The 2,913-nt window shown below is 35.5% G+C and overlaps 1 protein-coding gene across 1 annotated transcript in view; it reads right to left on the bottom strand.

The window, feature by feature from the left end:
- LINS (lines homolog (Drosophila)) overlaps nucleotides 1–2,913 on the bottom strand; it is a 48,269-nt gene that overhangs the window by 36,390 nt on the left and 8,966 nt on the right. The window contains exons 3-4 of the mRNA XM_006872154.1: nucleotides 2,544–2,685; nucleotides 1,377–1,997 (exon numbers count right to left, since the gene is read on the bottom strand). Of these exons, the coding sequence (XP_006872216.1) occupies nucleotides 1,377–1,997; nucleotides 2,544–2,685 (763 nt within the window). The remainder of the gene's footprint in view (nucleotides 1–1,376; nucleotides 1,998–2,543; nucleotides 2,686–2,913) is intronic.

A 2,913-nucleotide genomic window follows, 5' to 3' on the forward strand; every position in this document is an offset into this window, starting at 1 on the left:
GAAACTACCAGCTGTTCCGTGGGAGAAAGATGAGGCTTTCTGCTCCCATAAAGATTTACAGCCTTGGAAACCCTGTGCAGGGTCACTGAGTCGGAACTGACTCCTCGGCACATAACAACAACAACAATTTATATTCTAAAACCATACTTACAACTGAGTAATAACAGAAATCACTTCATTTGACGTTACAACTACGTGTTACTGGAAACAATGATGTAACCAAACATAAATAACTGTTTCCCAAATAACAGAAAGAATTTTCTGTTTGCTTAAAGCATTAGAAAAAAAAGGTACTACTGTTAAAAATATGGATGCAAAAGACAACCAGTCTTCACCGTTTCAATCTCTCAACTACATAAAACATGCCACCTAGTGTTTTATATTACAACTGCACAGAATTTTATCAAATGTGTAGCTTCCAAAGCTAAATGACATAAATTCAAGGAAGTCAGTGCTTCTAAATCAAAGAAAACCCTTAATTCTGATGCTGCTTATTTACAGATACTGACTCCTGGGTTTTCTCAAGTGAAATGGGGAGATGTTCCCCCTAACATTAAAACAGAATAGCACATTGTAAAGGGTTTTCTTTGGACTTTACATCCAAGAGACTATACATGCAATGATTTCTTTGTCAAGCTAACTTGTGATACATTGGTTTTAATTTCTAATCAACAGTAATCTACATTAGTAGGCATACTATTTTTTGGAGGAGAATATGAATACCAGACCACAGTTAGTTCTGATGTTCAGTGACCGTACCAGACAAAGCCAAAGTGCACTCTAAGGTCTCCAGGGCTGTACATCGTGCATTAACCATGTTTGTACTCTGAAAGGAGTCACTGCTGGAGTCTGGGTTCCTACTCAGACCTTTCAGTTAGCAGTCCAGCACTTTAATCACAGTGCCACCAGGGTTACTATAACATCAGCAAGAAATTACAAATAACCGAATTTCAGTTAATTTATATCACGTATTTTGAGGGGACAAAACAGTAGGTTTTTTTCTCTTAACCCAAGCTATTTATGATAGAAATATAAATTCATTCTATAAATTCAGTTTAGGCCATAAAAAACAGATTGCTTCTTAAGGCAATATAGTTCTCTCTGTTTTTTTGAAGGAAACCTAACAAAACATTCCTGCTGCAATTCAGTGCTACTGAGTCAGTTTTGACTCGTGACAACCCTGAATAAGGTTCCCAAGGAATGGCTGGTGGGTTTGAACCACCGCTGACCTTGTGGTTAGCAGTTCAGTGCTTATTCTGCAGAACCACACAGAGACTCCAAAACACAACTAGCTTAAACAGATTAGGAGAATTTATACTGGCCCTGAGATCTGGTTATTATGATTTATTTTACTGAAGTTAATAATTATTAATTACCTAAGAAGGATTTCAGAGAATTACCTTGTATTTCATTTGGTGCAGTAAAATTTTGAAACTTGATTTCTAAGGATTTAAGTAAAACTAAGGTGGTTGCTCTAAGGATCACATAATCTGGAGCAGAGTTATTTTCACATCCAGGATGAATGGCATCGCCTCCAAAGCAGGAAGGTTTTCCATGAACAGACAACACTGCTTTCAACCACCCGAAACTCACAGCTTGTAAAACAGCATTCGCTAAAGCCAACATGTCCATGCCTAAAAGATCCTGTGGTGGTGGCACTGATATAGGAACACAGCCACGAAAGAGGTCTTCGCCCACTTTGAAGAGAAAGCACTTCTTAATGAAGATGATGAACTTCCTTCTGATGAAAGCTGGTGCAGGCCAGGTAGGAACATCTAGCAAGAGAGAAGGATTCAAAAAGAAAAGGCGCTGGCAGGTGAACTGGAGCTCCAGGTAGATTCCGGAGGCTGTAAGAAGTTCAAGCAACTCCAGGAAACACACCAAGCTGTTTATTAGTTTAGAAGTTTCTTGGCAATTTTCAAAACGTTGAGAAAATAAGGAATTGTAAAATGCTTCAAAAGTAGTATTAAAAGGAGTCAGGAACTGCTTCAGGATTTCTGGAATGATAAAAATAGTAACTATAAACATAAGGAAAATAAAGGCACACTTTTACAATCCAATTTTTATAAATATACTATACTATGTTATTCATATTCTAAAACCATACTTACAAATGAGTAATAACAGAAATTCACAAAATGAAAAGTGATTAGGATTACCTCTAACATGAACAAATAGCAATGAAGATCAACAACTAATAACCACTATTATCATCAATTTTATAAATATAAACAGTGTCAGACTACGTGAGGAATACTAATAATGAAAAGCTTTAATTGTTTTCCTTTGAGAATTTTTCTTTTAGAAGATAGATATACTCAGTTGAAAAATTGTAGGGAGGGATTCTTTAGTTTTATATATTTAGACAACTTTGTTGTTGTTAAGTGCCGTCGAGTCGATTCCAACCCATAGCGACCCTGTATAGGGTTTCTGAGGAGTTTAGACTTTGTAAAACAAGTTCTGGTTTTTGTTATAAATGTAAAAATGCTCTTCGAGAGCAAGATATAACAGCAATCACTTATCAAAAGACAAGTAAGTCCTACCTGGTTTTTGTAAGCAAGTATCTTTGAAGATTTCTTTTATTACAGCTGTCAGAGTCCAGAGGCAGCACACTACTTTATCATTCTCAAAGTATTCAGAAAGATTTTGTTGGCAAAAAGTAATCCAAGAATTGCTTAATGTTACCTACGAGTGGGGAGAGAGGAGGGAAGGTAGTATGTTGCAATACCATATTTTCTTTATAGCTACAGACTGGCTATTATACATAACACTAATCTCTACAACATTGTATATCACTTTCTAAAAAAAAAAAAGGCATGATAATATTTGATAAAACAAAAAAGGAACAGAAATAGCCTAATATTCTATAAGTCAAGGAATTTAATGTCATAGAAATTAAAAAAAAAAAAAAAA

The sequence above is a fragment of the Chrysochloris asiatica genome, unplaced genomic scaffold (assembly GCF_000296735.1).
Source record: "Chrysochloris asiatica unplaced genomic scaffold, ChrAsi1.0 scaffold00184, whole genome shotgun sequence".
NCBI lineage: Eukaryota > Metazoa > Chordata > Mammalia > Afrosoricida > Chrysochloridae > Chrysochloris > Chrysochloris asiatica.